The 17,548-nt window shown below is 37.5% G+C and overlaps 1 protein-coding gene across 1 annotated transcript; it reads left to right on the top strand.

Moving 5' to 3' along the window:
• Positions 1 to 16,891: 16,891 nt before the first annotated feature.
• LOC111169704 (histone H3.3A-like) lies at positions 16,892 to 17,489 on the top strand. Its single transcript, XM_022564084.3, has one exon. It carries the CDS (start codon positions 16,907 to 16,909, stop codon positions 17,315 to 17,317), a length of 411 nt encoding a protein of 136 aa, XP_022419792.1. The 5' UTR covers positions 16,892 to 16,906; the 3' UTR covers positions 17,318 to 17,489.
• Positions 17,490 to 17,548: the final 59 nt, after the last annotated feature.

Below are 17,548 nucleotides of genomic sequence, written 5' to 3'. Positions count from 1 at the left end.
AAATACGAAACACACTCATGCTATGTCATAATATTGACATGCAGTCCAGTAATCCTCCACTGTAACAGTTCTTATACTTTGCAGTGAATATTGATTTGTACATTTTTTGCCTCTGAGTACTTGTGGGATTTTTTTTTATTCAAACAGAAAGTCACAAAAATTATAATCATCCTCATCAGTTCACTCAGTCCCATGTAATTAATTTTTTTTATCTTGATCTTTTGTTAGCACTTTTATGAATTCATCAGTTTTCCATTAGAGTTCTGAAAATGCTTATTCATTCAGTTCAGCCATATAGTTAGTTACCAGAAAGCTGTACTTGTCAGAGTCTTTTGCATGAATTCCTTGAAGAAGAAACCCTTTTATAGGAACATTTTTGTAAAAGCATCAGAGTACACACAGAACTCTCTGTAAATGACAAAAGACTTAAAAAGACCATGGTTAAAGATTTGGTGAAAGTTCATAATAATGTAATTGACAAGGAAATTTAGTTATTTCTGAGATATACATTTTAAAGTAATAACTAGAATTATGACTTATAACATTATACCAGAACATATAAGATTTTTATAAATTTCATGTAAGGTCTGAAAGATTTATATTAACATATTTCCATACAAATAACCCAAAGAAAGTTTAGTATTCGTTTTTTTTGTTTGTTTTTTAATACTGCAGGTTCTTATTAGTCATCAATTTTATACACATCAGTGTATACATGTCAATCCCAATCACCCAATTCAGCACACCACCATCCCCACCCCACCGCAGTTTTCCCCCCTTGGTGTCCATAGATTTGTTCTCTACATCTGTGTCTCAACTTCTGCCCTGAAAGCCAGTTCATCTTACCATTTTTCTAGGTTCCACATACATGTGTTAATATACGATATTTGTTTTTCCCTTTCTGACTTACTTCACTCTGTGTGACAGTCTCTAGATCCATCCAAGTCTCAACAAATGACTCAATTTCATCCTTTTAATGGCTGAGTAATATTCCATTGCATAGATGTACCACAACTTCTTTAACCATTCATCTCTCTTTGGGCATTTAGGTTGCTTCCATGACCTGGCTATTGTAAATAGTGCTGCAATGAACATTGGGGTGCATGTATCTTTCTGAATTATGGTTTTCCCTGGGTATATGCCCAGGAGTGGGATTGATGAATCATATGGTAATTCTATTTTTAGATTTTTAAGGAAGCTCCATACTGTTCTCCATAGTGACTATATCAATTTGCATTCCCACCAACAGTGCAAGAGGGTTCCCTTGTCTCCACACCCTCTCCAGTATTTGTTGTTTGTAGATTTTCTGATGATGCCCATTCTAACTGGTATGAGATGATATCTCATTGTAGTTTTGATTTGCATTTTTCTAATAATTAGTGATGTTGAGCAGCTTTTCATATGCTTCTTGGCCATCTGTATGTCTTCTTTGGAGAACTGTATTTTTAAGTCTTCTGCCCATTTTTGGATTGGGTTGTTTGTTTTTTTAATATTGAGCTGCATGAGCTGTTTATATATTTTGGAGATTAATCCTTTGTCCGTTGATTCGTTTGCAAATATTTTCTCCCATTCTGTGGTTTGTCTTTTCATCTTGTTTATGGTTTCCTTTGCTGTGCAAAAGCTTTGAAGTTTAACTAGGTCCCATTTGTTTATTTTTGTTTTTATTTCCATTACTCTAGGAGGTGGATCAAAAGAGATCTTGCTGTGATTTATGTCAAAGAGTGTTTTTCCTATGTTTTCCTCTAAGAGTTTTATAGTGTTCTGTCTTATATTTAGGTCTTTAGTCCGTTTTGAGTTTATTTTTGTGTATGGTGTTAGGGAGTGTTCTAATTTCATTCTTTTACATGTAGCTGTCCAGTTTTCCCAGCACCACTTATTGAAGAGACTGTCTTTTCTCCATTGTATATCTTTGCCTCCTTTGTCATAGATTAGTTGACCACAGGTGTGTGGATTTACCTCTGTGCTTTCTATGCTGTTCCATTGATCTATGTTTCTGTTTTTGTGCCAGTACCATATTGTCTTGATTACTATAGATTTGTAGTATAGTCTGAAGTTAGGGAGTCTGATTCCTCCAGCTCAGCTTTTTTCCCTCAAGACTGTTTTGGCTATTCAGCGTCTTTGGTGTCTGCATACATATTTAAAGATGATTTGTTCTAGTTCCGTAAAAAATGTCATTGGTAATTTGATAGGGATTGCAATGAATCTGTAGATTGCTTTGGGTAGTATAATCATTTTCACAGTATTGATTCTTCCAATACAAGACCATGGTATATCTCTCCATATGTTGGTATCATCTTTAATTTCTTACATCAGTGTCTTATAATTTTCTGCATACAGTTCTTTTGTCTCCCTAGGTAGGTTTATTCCTATGTATTTTCTTCTTTTTGTTGCAATGGTAAATGGGAGTGTTTCCATAATTTCTCTTTCAGATTTTTCATCATTATTGTATAGGAATGCAAGAGATTTCTGTGCATTAATTTGGTATCCTGCAACTTTACCAAATTCATTGATTAGCTCTAGTAGTTTTCTGGTGGCATTTTTAGGATTCTTTATGTATAGCATCATGCCATCTGCAAACAGTGACAGTTTTACTTCTTCTTTTTTAATTTGTATTCCTTTTATTTCTATTTCTTCTCTGATTGCCGTGGCTAGGACTTCCACAACTATGTTGAATAATAGTGGTGAGAGTAGTTATCCTTGTCTAGTTCCTGATCTTAGAGGAAATGTTTTCAGTTTTTCACCATTGAGAATGATATTTGCTGTGGGTTTGTCGTATATGGCCTTTATTATTTTGAGGTAGGTTCCCTCTATGCCCACTTTCTGGAGAGATTTTATCATAAATGGGTGTTGAATTTTGTCAAAACTTTTTCTGCAACTATTGAGATGATCATATGGTTTTTATTCTTCAATTTGTTAATATGGTGTATCACATTGATTGATTTGTGTATATTGAAGAATCCTTGCATCTCTCGGATAAATCCCACTTGATTGTTGTGTATAATCCTTTAATGTCTTGTTGGATTCTGTTTGCTAGTATTTTGTTAAGGATTTTTGCATCTATATCCATCAGTGTTATTGGTCTGTAATTTTCTTTTTTTGTAGTATCTTTGTCTGGTTTTGGTATCAAGGTGATGGTGGCCTCGTAGAATGAGTTTGGGAGTGTTCCTCCATCTGCTATATTTTAGAAGAGTTTTAGAAGGATAGGTGTTAGCTCTTCTCTAAATGTTTGATAGAATTCACCTGTGAAACCATCTGGTCCTGGACTTTTGTCTGTTGGAAGATTTTTAATCACAGTTTCAATTTTATTACTTGTGATTGGTCTGTTCATATTTTCTGTTTCTTCCTGGTTCAGTCTTGGAAGGTTATACCTTTCTAAGAATTTGTCCATTTCTTCCAGGTTGTCCATTTTATTGGCATAGAGTTGCTTGTAGTAGTCTCTTAGGCTGCTTTGTATTTCTGTGGTGTCTGTTGTAACTTCTCCTTTTTCATTTCAAATTTTTTTGTTTATCATCTCAAAGAGCCAGCTTTTGGTTTTATTGATCTTTGCAATTGTCTTGTTTGTTTCTATTTCATTTTTTTCTGCTATGATCTTTATTATTTCTTTCCTTCTGCTAACTTTAGGTTTTGTTTGTTCTTCTTTCTCTAGTTCCTTTAGGTGTAAGGTTAGATATTTTATTTGAGATTTTTCTTGTTTACTGAGGTAGGCTTGTATAGCTATAAACTTCTCTCTTAGAACTGCTTTTGCTGCATCCCATAGGTTTTGGATCATCCTGTCTTCACTGTCATTTGTCTCTAGATACTTTTTGATTTCTTCTTTGATTTCTTCAGTTATCTCTTGGTTGTTTAGTACCGTATTGTTTAGCCTCCATATGTTTGTGTTTTTTACATTTTTTCCCTGTAATTCATTTCTAATCTCATAGTGTTGTGTTCAGAAAAGATGCTTGATATTATTTCAATTTTCTTAAATTTACTGAGGTTTGATTTGTGACACAAGATGTGATCTATCCTGGAGAATGTTCCATGCACACTTGAGAAGTAAGTGTAATCTGCTGTTTTTGGTTGGTATGTCTTATAAAAATCAAGTAAATCTATCTTGTATATTGTGTCATTTAAAGCTTCTTTTTCCTTCTTTATTTTCTTTTTGGATGATCTGTTCATTGGTGTAAGTGAGGTGTTAAAGTCCCCGTCTATTATTGTGTTACTGTTGATTTCTTCTTTTAGAGCTGTTAGCAGTTGCCTTATGTATTGTGGTGCTCCTACTTTGTGTACATCTATATTTATAATTGTTATAACTTCTTGGATTAATCCCTTTATCATTATGTAGTGTCCTTCTTTGTCTCTTTTAAAGTCTTTGTTTTAAAGTCTATTTTATCTGATATGAGTATTGCTACTCCAGCTTTCTTTTGATTTCCATTTGCATGGAATATCTTTTCCATACCCTCACTCTCAGTCTGTATGTGTCTCTAGGTCTGAAGTGGGTCACTTGTAGACAGCATATATACTGGTCTTGTTTTTGTATCCATTAAGCAAGCCTGTGTCTTTTGGTTGGAGCATTTAATCCATTCACGTTTAATCCATTCACATTTATCGATATGTATGTTCCTATGACCTTTTCCTTAATTGTTTTTTTTTCTAGGTCCTTTTTTTCTCTTGTGTTTACCACTTAGGGAATATCCTTTAACATTTGTTGTGGAGCTGGTTTGGTGGTGCTGAATTTTCTTAGCTTTTACTTGTTTGTAAAGCTTTTGATTTCTAAATCAAATCTGAATGAGATCCTTGCCAGGTAGAGTAATCTTGGTTGTAGGTTCTTCCCTTTCATCACTTTAAGTATAACATGTCACTCCCTCTGGCTTGTAGATTTTCTCCTGAGAAATCAGCTGTTAACATTATGGAAGTTCCCTTGTATGTTATTTGTTGTTTTTCCCTTGCTGCTTTCAATAATTTTTCTTTGTCTTTAATTTTTGCCAATTTCATTATTATGTGTCTCTGCATGTTTCTCCTTGGGTTTATCCTGTATGGGACTCGCTACGCTTCCTGGACTTGGGTGGCTATTTCCTTTCATATGTTAGGGAATTTTTCGACTTTAATCTCTTCAAATATTTTCTCTGGTCCTTCCTCTCTCTCTTCTCCTTCTGGGACCCCTATAATGCAAATGTTGTTGCACTAAATGTTGTCCCAGAGGTCTCTTAGGCTGCCTTCGTTTCTTTGCATTCTTTTTTCTTCAGTCTGTTCCACAACAGTGAATTCCACCATTCTGTCTTCCAAGTCACTTAACCGTTTTTCTGCCTCAGTTATTCTGCTATTGATTTCTTCAAGTATAGTTCTCATTTCAGTTATTGTATTGTCCATCTCTGTTTGTTTTTTCTTTAATTCTTCTAGGTCCTTGTGAAACATTTCTTGCATCTTATCGATCTTTGCCTCCATTCTTTTTCAGAGGTCCTGGATCATCTTCACTATCATTATTCTGAATTCTTTTACTGGAAGGTTGCCTATCTTCACTTCATTTAGTTGTTTTTCTGGAGTTTTATCTTGTTTATTCATCTGGTATATAGCCCTCTGCCTTTTCATCTTGTCTGTCTTTCTGTGAATGTGGTTTTTGTTCCACAGGCTGCAGGATTGTAGTTCTTCTTGCTTCTGCTGTCTGTCCTCTGTTTGATGAGGCTATCTAAGAGGCTTGATAGGATGGACTTGTGGTGGGTAGAAGTGACTGTTGCTCTGGTGGGCAGAGCTCAGTAAAACTTTAATCCACTTGACTGTTGATGGGTGCAGTTGGGTTTCCTCCCTGTTGGTTGTTTGGCTGGAGGCAACCAAAAACTTGAGCCTACCTGGGCTCTTTGGTGTGGCTAATGACAGAGTCTGGGAGGGCTCACGCCAAGGTGTACTTCCCAGAACTTCTGCTACCAGTGTCCTTGTCCCCAGGGCGAAACAGAGCCACGGCCCTCTTCTGCAGGAGACCCTCCAATACTAGCAGGTAGGGCTGGTTCAGTCTCCCGTGGGGTCACTGCTCCTTTCCCTGGTTCCCAGTGTGCACACTACTTTGTGTGTGTCCTCCAAGAGTGGAGTCTCTCTTTCCCCCATTCCTGTCGAAGTTCTGCAATCCATTCCCACTAGGTTTCAATGTCTGATTCTCTAGGAATTCCTCCTCCCATTGCCAGATCGCCAGGTTGGGAAGCCTGACGTGGGGCTCAGAACCTTCACTCCAGTGGGTGGACTTCTGTGGTATAAGTGTTCAACAGTGTGTGAGTCACCCACCCACCAGTTATGAGATTTGGTTTTACTGTGATTGTGCCACTTCTACCGTCTCATTGTGGCTTCTCCTTTATCTTTGAATGGGGTATCTTTTTTGGTGAGTTCCAGTGTCTTCTTGTCGATGATTGTCCAGCAGCTAGTTGTGTCTGGTGTTCTTGCAAGAGGGAGTGAGAGCACGTCCTTCTACCCCATCGTCTTGCTTCCTCTTCCCATTTATTTTTGTTTATGGTATTAAAGAGTGTTCTAATTTCATTAGAACATGAAGTGAAACATGTAGTTATCCAGTTTTCCCAGCACTTCTTGAAGAGGCAGTCTTTCCTCCATTGTATATTCTTGCCTCCTTTATTGAAAAAAAGTTAACCATATGTGTGTGGGTTTATCTCTGGGCTTTCTATCCTGTTCCATTGATGTATATTTCTGTTTTTGTACCAGTACCATACTGTCTTGATTACTGTAGCTTTTTAGTATAGTCTGAAATCTGGGAGACTGATTCCTCCTGTTCCATTTTACTTTGTCAAGATTGCTTTGGCTTTTGGGGTCTTTTGTGCTTCCATGCAAATTTTGAAATTTTTTGTTCTAGCTTTGTAAAAAATGCCATTGTTAATTTGATAGGGATTACATTAAATCTATAGATTGTTTTGGGTAAGCAGTCATTTTACAACACTGATTCTTCCAATCCAAGAACATGATATATCTCTCCATCTGTTTGTATCATCTTTAATTTCTTTCATCAGTGTCTTATAGTTTTCTGCATACAGGTCTTTTGTCTCCTCAGGTAGGTTTATTCCTAAGTATTTTATTCTTTTTGTTGTCATAGTGAATGGGAGGGTTTCCTTAATTTCTCTTTCAGATTTTTCATAATTATTGTATAGGAATGCAAGAGATTTCTGTGCATTAATTTTGTATCCTGCTACTTTACCAAATTCATTGATTAGCTCTAGTACTTTTCTGATAGCATCTTTAGTATTCTGTATGTATATTGTCCTGTCATCTGCAGAAAGTTATAGCTGTACTTCTTCTTTTCTGATTTGGATTCCATTAATTTATTTCACTTCTCTGATTGATGTGGCTAAAACTTCCAAATCTATGTTGAATAATAGTGGTGAGAGTGGACAACCTTGTCTTGTTCCTGATCCTAGAGGAAATGGTTTCAATTTCTCACCTTTGAGAATGACGTTGGCTGTGGGTTTGTCATATATAGCTTTTATTATTTATTTAATTTATTATTTATTATTATGTTGAGGCCAGTTCCCTCTATGCTTACTTTCTGGAGGGTTTTTATCATAAATGGTTGTTGAATTGGTGTTGAATTTTGTCAAAAGCTTACTCTGCATCTATTGAGATTATCATATTTTTTCTCCTTCAATTTGTTAATATGGTTTATCACGTTGATTGATTTGCATATATTGAAGAATCCTTGCACTCCTGGGATAAACCACACTCGATAATCATGCATGATCCTTTTAAGGTGCTGTTGGATTCTGTTTGCTAGTATTTTGTTGAGGATTTTTGCATCTAAGTTCATCAGTGATAAGGCTGTAGTTTTCTTCGTTTGTTATATCTTTGTCTGGTTTTGGTATGAGGGTGATGATGGTCTCATAAAATGAGTTTTGGAATGTTCCTCTCTCTGCTATGTTTTGGAAGATTTTGAGAAGGATAGGTGTTAGCTCTTTAAATCGTTGATAGAATTTGCCTTGAAGCCATGTGTTCCTTGGCTTTTTTGTATAGAAGATTTTTAATTACAGTTTCGAATTCAGTGCTTGTGATTGGTCTCTTCATATTTTTTATTTCTTCCTCGTTCAGTCTTGGAAAGTTGTGCTTTTCTAAGAATTTGTCCATTTCTTCCACATTGTCCATTTTATTTGCATATTTTTGCTTGTAGTAATCTCTCATGATCCTTTGTATTTCTGCAGTGTCAATTGTTACTTCTACTTTTTCATTTCTAATACTATTTATTTGAGTCTTCTCCCTTTTTTCTTGATGAGTATGGCCAATGGTTTATAAATTGTGTTTATCTTCCCAAAGAACCTGCTTTTTAGTTTTATTGATCTTTGCTAATATTTCCTTCATTTCTTTTACTTTTTCTCTGATCTGATCTTTATGATTTCTTTGCTTCTGCTACTTCTGGGTGCTTTTGTTCTTCTTTCTCTAATTTTTTTAAGTGTAAGGTTAGGTTGTTTATTTGAAATCTTTCGTTTGTCTTCAGGTAGGATTGTATTGTTATAAATTCCCTCTTAGAACTGATTTTGCTGCATCCCATAGGTTTTGCACCGTCGTGTTTTCATTGTCATTTGTCTCTAGGTATTTTTTGATTTCCTCTTTGACTTCTTCAGTGATCTCTTGGTAATTTAGTAGTGTATTGTTTAGCCTCCATGTGTTTGTAGTTTTTACTGATTTTTTTTCCTGTAATTGATATATAATCTCATAACGTTGTGGTTGGAGTAGATACTTGATACGATTTCAGTTTTCTTAAATTTGCCAAGGTTTGATTTTTGACCCCAGATATAATCTATGCTGGAGAATGTTCCATGAAGTGTAATCTGCTGTTTTTGAATGTCCTATAATTATCAATTAAATCCATGTTTTTTAATGTATCATTTAAAGATTGTGTTCCCTTATTTATTTTCATTTTGGATGATCTCTCCATTGGTGAAAGTGTTGTGTTACTGTTCCCTACTATTACTGTCTTTCTGTTGATTTACCATTTTATGGCTGTTAGCATTTGCCTTATGAAGTGCTCCTATATTGGGTGCATAAATATTTACAATTGTTATAACTTCTTCTTGGATTTTTCACTTGGTCATTATGTAGTGACCTTCTTTGTCTCTTGTAATAGTCTTTATTTTACCTTCTATTTTGTCTGAAATGGACAAAATATTTATCTTGTTTGTTTGTCTGCAACATATTTCTTTGTTGCCTCATATTGTCTAACTTTCTGTTTTTGCGGTCTCCTTTCCAGAGGCTGCAGGATTGTTGTTCTTCTGGCTTCTGGTGTCTAACCCCTGGTGAGTTTGTTTGGTTCTGGTGCTTGTGCAGGCTTTGTGGTGGGTGGGACTGGTGCCAGCCCTCTGGTGGTTGGAGCTGGGTCTTTCTCTGATGGGCAGGGCCATGTCCTAAGGTGTGTTTTCAGGTGCTTGTGAGCTCAGTACGACTTTAGGTAGCCTGTCTTGTGAAATGTGGGGCTGTGTTTATATCTTGGTGGTTGTTTGGTCTGAGGATTTCCAGCACTGGTATCTTCAGATTGTTGGGTGGGGCTGTGTCTTGGTGCTGAAATTTAGACCTCTAGTAGAGCTCACGCTGATCGATATTTCCAGTGTCCCTGCCCTCCCAGTGAGTTATAGTTGACATTTCCCTTCCCAGGAGACCCCACAAGACCCCTAGGTAAGTTTAGCCCAGGTTCCTATGAAGTTGCTGCTTTGTGCTGGGTCTCAGTGCATGTGAGACCTTATGTGTGTCCTCCAAGGGTTAAGTCTCTGTGTCTCCCAACACTGTGGAGCTCCTGTACTCAAGACCTTCTGGCTTTCAAGGTTAAATGCTCTGGGGGTTCTTCCATGTGATGCCAGACCCTCAGACTCTCTTGGAGGACTATTTTAATATAGGAACGTCCCTGTGTAGCCTGCTTAGGTGAGTTTATTTATTTATTTTGTGTGCAAGTGTTGTTTTTTTTTTTGGTAGTTAATATTGTCTAATGATTTATTTGTGTTTTTCTCTATACATTATACATTGATATTGTATTATTACTAGTATAAAAGAATGGCATAAGTATTATACACATGCACCACACCCAAGAAATATCCACATTTTATACACATAAGAAAAATGCTAAGAAAAGGAGAATGATTTTTTCATAAAGAATTGCAAACTCAAGATTATTTAAAATATAAGAATCTTTTTAATGACCATGTTTCAATTACAAAGAAGAGCTCTGCTCGCTTTTCTCCTTCACCAACTTCCAAAAAGATATTTCAAAATTTGCAAAAATTTCAATATGTCGTTTAGTTTTAATGCTATCAACCTGCATGGAGACAGGTTGTACTACCTTCTTACAGAATACAGTATTTCTACTCTAGGATTTACTGAAGTATGGCTCATATAATTCTGTTCACATGTCAACATTAACCAAGCTAAAAACACTAAGTTCATGCTGTATCTCAAAACTATTCTGTTCAGTGTCTAGAAGGAAGACAGTTTCAGAAGGCCTAGCAAATGCTTGAGACTGAGAAAAATACAACATCAGGCCCTGATGAGGGAATAGGAGTTTCAATTCTGCCACTACAATTCTTCTTTAAAGTTTAGAAGGTAAATTTTTTAGTATAGATACATGAAATGTAATGGTAAATAGGGGGTAGAAACATACTTCCTTAGCCTTTTCAAAGGAAAAAAGATAATGAAGCAAAGAACTTCGAACACATTATTCCAAGACTAAATGTTCACAGATAACCATGATGAGTTATCTCCTGTTGAAAGAACACATAAAAATATTTAGTTTTTTGTATTTTTTAACCACTTGAAGAGACAGTAATTTACCAGTGCCAAACTTTCAAATGAACATTAAAATCGATTTCGGATCTATCTGTGATTTAATTTTCTTTCAAAAATGTAATGAAGTGAGTATTCTCTGAAACAGGGGGTAGCAGTTTAAAATGAGCCACCGTTTGGCATGTTTTGTGTTCTGCTTATGTTCCTTGGCAACAACAGTACAGCTAACCAGGATATTGTTTTTACTGCTCTTTCTGGGTATGTTTGACAACTCGTTACTCCCACACTCTTTTAAAATGGGACTTCCTCAGTAAGGGATGCAGATACCACACCAAGCCCATAAAAACAATTAGTGGGAAGCCTTGACATTGCATTCAAACACCTTTATAAAAAGTGATGTAGGACTTCCCTGGTGGCACAGTGGTTGAGAGTCCGCCTGCCGAGGCAGGGGACATGGGTTCGTGCCCCAGTCCAGCAAGATCTCACATGCCACAGAGTGGCTAGGCCCATGAGCCATGGCCGCTGAGCCTGTGCGTCTGGAGCCTGTGCTCCACAACGGGAGAGGCCACAAGAGTGAGAGGCCTGTGTACCGCAAAAAAAAGAAAAGTGATGTAGATGGCTGTGTGAAATTTGACATCTGGGAAGCCCCCATAAAAATCTTTTTTTTAAAAAAAAACATCTTTATTGGAGTAAAATGGCTTTCCAATGCTGTGTTAGTTTCTGCTTTATAACAAAGTAAATCAGTTATGCATATACATATGTTACCATATTTCTTCCCTCTCGTGTCTCCCTCCCCGCGACCCTCCCTATCCAACCCCTCTAGGTGGTCATAAAGCGCCAAGCTGAACTCCCTGTGCTATGTGGCTGCCTCCCACTAGCTATCTATTTTACATTTGGTAGTGTATATAAGTCCATGTCACTCTCTCACTTTGTCGCAGGTTACCCTTCCCCCTTCCTGTATCCTCAAGTCCATACTCTAGTAGGTTTGTGTCTTTATTCCCATCTTGCCCCTAGGTTCTTGATGACTTTTTTTTTTTAGATTCCATACATATGTGTTAGCATACAGTATTTGTTATTCTTTTTCTGACTTACTTCACTTTGTATGACAGACTCTATGTCCATTCACCTCACTAAAAATAGCTCAGTTTCATTTTTTATGGCTGAGTAATATTCCATTGTATATATGTGCCATATCTTCTTTATCCATTCATCTGTTGATGCACACTTAGGTAGCTCCCATGTCCTGGCTATTGTAAATAGAGCTGCAATTAACATTTTGGTACATGACTCTTTGTGAATTATGGTTTTCTCATGGTATATACCCAGTAGTGGGATTGCTGGGTCGTATGGTAGTTCTATTTTTAGATTTTTAAGGAACCTCCATATTGTTCTCTATAGTGGCTGTGTCAATTTACATTCCCACCAACAGTGCAAGAGGATTCACTTTTCTCCACAACCTCTCCAGCATTTATTGTTTGTAGATTTTTTGATGATGGCCATTCTGACCGGTGTCAGATGATATCTCAATGTAGTTTTGATTTGCATTTCTCTAATGATTAATGATGTTGAGCATTCTTTCATGTGTTTGTTTGCAATCTGTATATCTTCTTTGGAGAAATGTCTATTTAGCTCTTCTGCCCATTTTTGGATTGGATTGTTTGGTTTTTTGATATTAAGCTATACGAGCAGCTTGTAAATTTTGAAGAATAATCCCTTGTCAGTTGCTTCATTTGCAAATATTTTCTCCCATTCTGAGGGTTGCCTTTTGGTCTTGTTTATGGTTTCCTGCAAAAGCTTCTAAGTTTCATTAGGCCCCATTTGTTTATTTTTGTTTTTATTTTGATTTCTCTAGGAGGTGGGTCAAAAAGGATCTTTCTCCGATTTATGTCATAGAGTGTTCTGCTTAAGTTTTCCTCCAAGAGTTTGACAGTGTCTGGCCTTACATTTAGGTCTTTAATCCATTTTGAGTTCATTTTTCTGTATGGTTTTAGGGAGTGTTCTAATTTCATACTTTTACATGTACCTGTCCAGTTTTACCAGCACCACTTATTGAAGAGGCTGTCTTTTCTCCACTGTATATTCTTGCCTCCTTTATCAAAGAAAAGGTGACCATATGTTCGTGGGTTTATCTCTGGGCTTTTTATCCTGTCCCATTAATCTATATTTCTTTTTATGTGCCAATACCATACTGTCTTGCTTACCATAGCTATGTAGTATAGTTTGAACTCAGGGGGACTGATTCCTCCATCTCCGTTTTTTTTTTCTCAAGATTGCTTTGGCTATTCAGGCTCTTTTGTGTTTCCATACAAATTGTAAATTTTTTGTTTTAGTTCTGTGAAAAATGTCAGTGGTAGTTTGATAGGGATTGCATTGAATCTGTAGATTGCTTTGGGTAGTAGAGTCATTTTCTCAATGTTGATTCTTCCAATCCAAGAACATGGTATATCTCTCCATCTATTTGTAACATCTTTAATTTATTTCATCAGTGTCTTATAATTTTCTGCATACAGGTCTTTTGTCTCCTTAGGTAAGTTTATTCCCAGGAATTGTATTCTTTTTGCTGCAATGGTAAATGTGACTGTTTTCTTAATTTCATTTTCAGATTTTTCATCATTAGTGTATAGGAATGCAAGAGATTTCTGTGCATTAATTTCATATCCTGCTACTTTAGCAAATTCATTGCTTAGCTCTAGTAGTTTTCTGGTAACATCTTTAGGGCTCTCTATGTATAGTATCAAGTCATCTGCAGATAGTGACAGCTTTTCTTCTTCTTTTCCAACTCGGATTTCTTTTATTCCTTTTTCTTCTCTGATTGCTGTGGTTAAAACTTCCAAAACTATGTTGAATAATAATGGTGAGAGTGGACAACCTTGTCCTCTTCCTGATCTTAGTGGAACAGGTTTCAGTTTTTCACCACTCAGGATGATGTTGGCTGTGGATTTGTCATATATGGCCTTTATTATGTTGGGGAAAGTTCACTCTATGCCTACTTTCTGCAGGGTTTTTATCATAAATGGGTGTTGAAATTGGTCAAAAGCTATCTCTGCCTATTGAGATGATCATATGGTTTTTCTCCATCAATTTGTTAATATGGTGTAACACATTAATTCATTTGCATATATTGAAGAGTCCTTGTATTACTGGGAAAACCCCCACCTGATCATGGTGTATGATCCTTTTAATGTGATGTTGGATTCTGTTTGCTACTATTTTGATGAGGATTTTTGAATCTATATTCATCAGTGATATTGGCCTGTAGTTTTCTTTCTTTGTGACATCTTTGTCTGGTTTTGCTATCAGGGTGATGGTGGCCTCATAGAATGAGTTTGGGAGTATTCCTCCCTCTGCTATGTTTTGGAAGAGTTTGAGCAGGATAGGTGTTAGCTCTTCTCTAATTGTTTGATAGAATTCGCCTGTGAAGAAATCTGGTCCTGGGCTTTTGTTTGTTGGAAGATTTTTAATCACAGTTTCCATTTCAGTGCTTGTGATTGGTCTGTTCATATTTTCTACTTCTTCCTGATTCAGTCTTGTCAGGTTGTGCATTTCTAAGAATTTGTCCATTTCTTACAGGTTGTCCACTTTATTGGCAGAGAGTTGCTTGTATTAATCTCTCATGATCTACTGTATTTCTGCAGTGTCAGTTGTTACATCTCCTTTTTCATTTCTAATTCTATTGATTTAAGTCTTCTCCCTCTTTTTCTTAATGAGTCTGGCTAATGTTTTATCAATTTTGTTTATCTTCTCAAAGAACCAGCTTTTAGTTTTATTGATCTTTGCTACTGTTTCCTTCATTTCTTTTTCATTTATTTCTGATCTGATTTTTATGATTTCTTTCCTTCTGCTAACTTTGGGATTTTTTTGTTCTTCTTTCTCTAATTCCTTTTGGTTCAAGGTTAGGTTGTTTATTCAAGATGTTTCCTGTTGCTTAAGGTAGGATTGTATTGCTATAAACTTCCCTCCCATATTAACAAATTGAAGGAGAAAAACCATATCATCTTCTCAATAGATGCAGAGAAAGCTTTCGAGAAAATTCAACTCCCATTTATGATAAAAACCCTGCAAAAAGTAGGCATAGAGAGAACTTTCCTCAACATAATAAAGGCCATATATGACAAACACACAGCTTACATCGTCCTCAATGGTGAAAAAGTAAAAGCATTTCCACTAAGATCAGGAACAAGACTAGGTTGCCCACTCTCACCACTCTTAATCAACATAGTTTTGGAAGTTTTAGCCACAGCAATCAGAGAAGAAAAGGAAATAAAAGGAATCCAAATCAGAAAAGAAGAAAGAAAGCTGTCACTCTTTGCAGATGACATGATACTATACATAGAGAATCCTAAAGATGCGACTAGAAAACTACTACAGCTAAACAATGAATTTGGTAAAGTAGCAGGATACAAAATTAATGCACAGAAATCTCTGGCATTCTTATGCCCTAATGATGAAAAATCTGAAAATGAAATCAAGAAAACACTCCCATTTACCATTGCAACAAAAAGAATTAAGTATCTAGGAATAAACCTTCCTATGGATACAAAACACCTGTATGCAGAAAATTATAAGACACTGATGAAAGAAATTAAAAATTTTGCCTTGCTCCTTCATCTGCTGAGTGTTTCTCTGTCTTCTCATTTTTCTTAAATTACTGTGTTTGTGGCTCTCCTTTTTGCAGGCTGCAGGTTCATAGATCCTGCTGTTTTTGGTGTCTGTCCCCAGTGGCTAAGTTTCGTTCAGTAGGTTGCCTATGCTTCGTAGTGGAGGGGACTAGCGCCTGTGTTCTGGTGGATAAGGCTGGATCTTGTCTTTCTGGAGGGCAGGTCCACTTCTGGTAGTGTGTTTTGGGGTTTCTGTGGCCTTATCATGGTTTTAGTCAGCCTCTCTTCTTATGGATGGGGTTTATTCCTGTCTTGTTGTTGTTTGGCACAGGGTGTACATCACTGTAGCTTGCTGGTCGTTGAGTGGGGATGGGGCTTGGTGTTTAGATGGAGATCTTTTGGAGATTTTCACCATTTGATATTATGTGGAGCTGGGAGGTCTCTTATGGACCAGTCTCTTGTACTTGGCTCTCCCACCTCAGAGGCACAGTCCTGATGCCTGGCTGGAGCACCAAAAGCCTGTCATCCACACAGCTCAGAATAAAAGGGAGGAAAAAAAGAAAGAAGAAGGGAAAATAAAATAAAGTTATAAAGTTAATTAGTAAAAAAAAATTAAGTAATAAAAAATAATATAGAAAGAAAGAAGAGAGGAACCAAACCAAAAAACAAATCCACCAATAATAACAAGTGCTAAAAGCTATACTAAAAAAAACAAACAAACAGACAGACAGAACCCTAAGACAAATGGTAAAAACAAAGCCATACAGACAAAATCACACACAGAAGCATACACATACACACTCACAGAAAGAGAAAAAGGGAAAAATAGTATATTGTTGCTCCCAAATCCACCTCCCCAATTTGGGATGATTCATTGTCTATTCAGGTATTCCAAAGATGCAGCGTACATCAAGTTGTATGTGGAGATTTAATCCGCTGCTCCTGAGTCTCCTGGGAGAAATTTTCCTTTCTCTTCTTTATTCGCACAGGTCCCAGTGTTCATCTTTGTACCTGGCCCCGCCTCACAGTGTAGGTCGCCTGACAGCATCTGTTCTTAACTCAGGCAGGACGGGGTAAAGGGAGAAGCTACTTCGGTGGCTCTGGCTCACTGAGGCCGGGGTGAGGGAGTGGTATGGAATCAGGGGCGAGCCTGCGGTGGCAGAGGCTGGCGTGACGTTGCACCAGTGTGAGGCATGCCCTGTGTTCTCCCGGGGAAACTTTCCCTGAATCATGTGACCCTGGCAGTGGCCGGCTGCACAGGCTCCCGGGAGGGAGGTGTGGATAATGACCTGTGCTTGCTCACAGACTTCTTGGTGGCTGCAGCAGCTGCCTTGGCATCTCGTGCCCATCTCTGTGGTCCATGCTGATAGCTGTGGCTTGTGCCCATCTCTGGAGCTTGTTTAATCGGCGATCTTAATCCCCTCTCCTCCCGCATTGTGAAACAAACAGGCAAGAAAAAGTCTCTTAATTGTGTTCACTGCCGCCACCACACCACTGTCACTCTCTGATGCCAGCGCCGCCTCTAGCTCGCTGAGCTTCAGCCGAAGGAGAAGGGAGGTAAGTAAGGAGGTCTTTATACCATGGCTCGTACAAAGGAGACTGCCCACAAATCGACCGGTAGTAAAGCACCGAGGAAGAAACTGGCTACAAAAGCCGCTCGCAAGAGTGCGCCCTCTACTGGAGGGGTGAAGAAACCTCATCGTTACAGGCCTGGTACCGTGGCACTCCGTGAAATTAGACGTTATCAGAAGTCCACTGAACTTCTGATTCGCAAACTTCCCTTCCAGAGTCTGGTGCGGGAAATTGCTCAGGACTTCAAAACATATCTGTGCTTCCAGAGTGCAGCTATTGGTGCTTTGCAGGAGGCAACTGAGGCCTATCTGGTTGGCCTTTTTGAAGACACCAACCTGTGTGCTATCCATGCCAAACGTGTAACGATTATGCCAAAAGACATCCAGCTAGCACGCTGCATACGTGGAGAACGTGCTTAAGAATCCACTATGATGGGAAACATTTCATTCTTTAAAAAAAAAAATTCTCTTCCTGTTATTGGTAGTTCTGAACGTTAGATTCCCCCCCACCCGGTGGGGTCAAAAGGTACCTAAGTATATGATTGCAGGTGGAAAAATGGGGGACAGAAATCAGGTATTGGCAGTTTTACCATTTTCATTTGTGTGTGAATTTTTAATATAAATGCAGGGACATAAAGCATTAATGCAAGT

The sequence above is a fragment of the Delphinapterus leucas genome, chromosome X (assembly GCF_059928025.1).
Source record: "Delphinapterus leucas isolate spDelLeu-1000000601 "Yukka" chromosome X, BTC_Dleu_Yukka2, whole genome shotgun sequence".
Lineage (NCBI taxonomy): Eukaryota > Metazoa > Chordata > Mammalia > Artiodactyla > Monodontidae > Delphinapterus > Delphinapterus leucas.
The sequence above is the reverse complement of the archived record's forward strand: the minus strand, read 5'-3'. Positions and strand labels throughout refer to the sequence as shown.

Excerpts from the sequence above, each read along its gene's own strand:
- LOC111169704 (XM_022564084.3), top strand. The coding sequence starts at position 16,907 with ATGGCTCGTACAAAGGAGACTGCCCACAAATCGACCGGTAGTAAAGCA.